The sequence below is a fragment of the Babylonia areolata genome, chromosome 25, assembly GCF_041734735.1.
Source record: "Babylonia areolata isolate BAREFJ2019XMU chromosome 25, ASM4173473v1, whole genome shotgun sequence".
Taxonomy (NCBI): Eukaryota; Metazoa; Mollusca; class Gastropoda; order Neogastropoda; family Buccinidae; genus Babylonia; species Babylonia areolata.
The window spans coordinates 36,706,800-36,710,232 of record NC_134900.1 but is presented as its reverse complement, the minus strand read 5'-3'; the positions used below and the strand labels follow the sequence as shown (position 1 = coordinate 36,710,232).

Sequence of the window (3,433 nt, the reverse complement as noted above, 5' to 3'; positions counted from 1 at the left end):
TTATGCATTGAGTATAATTTCAAAATGTAATGTTTAAGATGAGAAAGATCAGTTTAAAGCAAATTAAGTCCCCTTGCATTAATTACAGAGTAATTTCCCTTTTTTACTATCTGCACCAAAACGTTTGCAAAATAAATAAAGCTTCCATGCTTAGCAAAAGAAGTTCCTGTTTGAATTAAAAAATGATAATAATGACTGCTCTTGTTGTTGGGTCAGAATATCAGATTAAAGTGCCAAGTTTAGAGAATACAAAAAATATAAATATAACAGTAAATGCAGTTTGCATATAATTAGGCTTCTTTTTTTTGTTTTTTGGTGCCCATCCCAGAGGTGCAATATTGTTTTAAACAAGATGACTGGAAAGAACTGAATTTTTCCTATTTTTATGCCTAATTTGGTGTCAACTGACAAAGTAGTTGCAGAGAAAATGTCAATGTTAGTTTACCACGGACACACACACACACACACACACACACACACACACACACACACACACACACACACACACAGACAACCGAACACCGGGTTAAAACATAGACTCACTTTGTTTACACACACACACTTTGTTTACACAAGTGAGTCAAAAAAGAAGAAAAAAAAAAACAAGAGTCTCCATCGGGACAGACCCCAACAGCGTCAGACCCGCAAGGGTGTGTATTTGCGCCTGCGCACTGACTTGAGCGTGTCGGCCAGGGTGGTCTGTCGGTAGGCATCCCAGTCCACACTGGTCTGCAGTCTGCTCTGGAGGTCGTCCTCACTGGGGTAGGGACACAGCTGCGACACAGAGGTGTGGGGGTGAGGGAGGGTGTGGTGTGGTGTTGGTGTGGTGTTGGTGTGGTGTGGTGTGGTGTTGGTGTGGTGTTGGTGTTGGTGTGGTGTTGGTGTGGTGTTGGTGTTGGTGTGGTGTGGTGTGGTGTTGGTGTGGTGTGGTGTGGTGTGGTGTTGGTGTGGTGTGCTGTGGTGTGCTGTGGTGTGCACGCACGCACTACACTCAACCCCCACATCTCCAACATCCTACCCGCCACCCCACCCCCACCCCACCCCCACACACACATACTTTCTGTCTCACACGGTGCATGTGGTCCTCTCAGGCGTGGTCCTGGTACAGGTGTTTGTTGACCAGCAGCACGTCACACACACACACACACACACACACACAACCACACGCACGCACGCGCACACACACACACACACACACACCACATGCACGCACACACACACACACAACCACACACACACACAACCACACGCACACACAACCACACACACACAACCACATGCACGCACACACACTCACTCACACACACACACACACACACACACACACACACTCACACACACACACACACACACACCCACACACACACACACACACACACACTGTCAAACACACACACATTGTCAAACACACACACACACACACACACTGTCAAACACACACATATATTGTCAAACACACACACACACACGCACGCACACACACACAAACACACACCCACACACACACAGAGTGAAACACACACACACACACACACACACACACACCCACAACCGCACACACACAACCACGCACACACACACACACACACACAACCACATGCACACACAACCACACACACACACAACCACATGCACACACACACACACTCAACCACACGCACGCACACACACACACACACACGCACACACTGTCAAACACGCACACACTGTCAAACACACACACACACACACACACACACATATTGTCAAACACACACACACATATTGTCACACACACACACACACACACACACACACACACACACACACACATACAGCCTGTCTCATACGGCGCAGCAGGCCCTCGGAAGCGTGGTCCTGGTACAGGTGTTTGTTGACCAGCAGCACGTCCGCCCCGTTGCTGACCACACAGAAACTGCCGTCCTGACCCAGCACCACGTCTGACAGGCCCTGCACAGCACCCACCATCGTCGTCATCGTCGTCGTCATCGTTGTTGTCGTCATCGTCGTCGATATTGTCGTCATCGTCGTCGTCGTCATCATCATCATCATCGAAGAAGGCTAGGCCATCACTGTTTTCCAGGTGCTCATAGCACCTATGTCTCTGTATATGTATATATGTATATATGTATGGATGGATGGATGGATTGATGGATGGACTCTCACACACACATACACACACCTCTGTGTGTGTGTGTGTGTGCGTGTGTGTGTGTGTGTGTGTACGTGTGCGTGCACGTGTGCGTGTATGGGCGCGTGCATTATACTGAGCCATAAATGTGACTGATGTGACTCATGATCGCACATGTGCACCCAAAAAAATCGAAAGTGCTCTGACATTGGCAGGAAAGAATGTGTGATGGTCACGGACATCACTCCTGCTCTCTCCCGCTTCCCACCCCGCCCCCAACACACACACACGAGAAGGAGGAGGAGGAGGAGGAGAAGGAGAAGAAGAACAATGTGGAAGAGGAGGAGGAGGAGAATAAGAAGGTGAGGGAGAAGGAGAAGAAGAAGAGTGTGGAAGAGGAGGAGGAGAAGAAGAGGGTGAGGAAGAGGAGGAGAAGGAGGAAGAGGAGGAGGAGAAGGAGGAGGAGGAAGAGTGTGAGGAAGAGGAGGAGAAGGGGGAGAAGGAGAAGGAAGAAGAGTGTGGAAGAGAAGGAGAAGAAGGAGGAGGAGAAGAAGATGGAGAAGAAGGTGGAGGAGAAGTAGGAAGAGGGTGATGAAGAGGAGGAGAAGGAAGAGGAGGAGGAGGAGGAGGAGGAAGAGTGTGAGGAAGACGAGGAGGAGGAGGAACAGTGTGTGCAGGAGGAGAAGGACGAAGAGGGTAAGGAAGAGGAGGAGGAGAAGGAAGAGTGTGCGGAAGAGGAAGGAAGAGGAAGCGACTCACAAAGCACATGCCCTTGGTCAGAGTCTGCACGTGCACAAACTCCGGGTTCAGATCCGCAGCGGAAATATCGTCAGGGTCCTGAAGAAAAACAACAACCCCCGGCCCAAATCCCGTTATGGGCATGAGGACTGACTTCAGCAACCAACTTACCAACCAATCCACTCACAAGCAGCCAATCAACAACGTGATCACCCTACCCACTAACAACGATTCAAACCAGTCAGCCAAGTGACCCGCCTGCCTACCTACTTTCCATTTCATCAACCAACCAACCAACCTACCGCCTAACCACCCAACCAACCAACCCACCACCCGAACAACCTTCCAGCCAACCCACTACCCAGCCCACCACTAACCAAGCCGGTCAACCAGCCAGCCAACTCATCAACCAGCCAGCCGACAAACCGTCCCAAGGACCAACAGATCGTCTAACCAGTTCAGCTGCTTGTTAGCCTACAAAACAACCAGCCCACAGCAACTAAGTCACCAATTCTAAAACGACCAACCAAATTATTATTATCATTATCATCATCATCATCATCA

At 49.5% G+C, this 3,433-nt stretch overlaps 1 protein-coding gene across 1 annotated transcript in view; it reads right to left on the bottom strand.

The window, feature by feature from the left end:
* Positions 1-636: 636 nt before the first annotated feature.
* Positions 637-3,433, bottom strand: part of LOC143299595 (uncharacterized) — a 20,379-nt gene continuing 17,582 nt past the window's right edge. Inside the window, exons 10-12 of the mRNA XM_076612883.1 lie at positions 2,891-2,968; positions 1,816-1,950; positions 637-774 (exon numbers count right to left, since the gene is read on the bottom strand). Of these exons, the coding sequence (XP_076468998.1) occupies positions 637-774; positions 1,816-1,950; positions 2,891-2,968 (351 nt within the window). The remainder of the gene's footprint in view (positions 775-1,815; positions 1,951-2,890; positions 2,969-3,433) is intronic.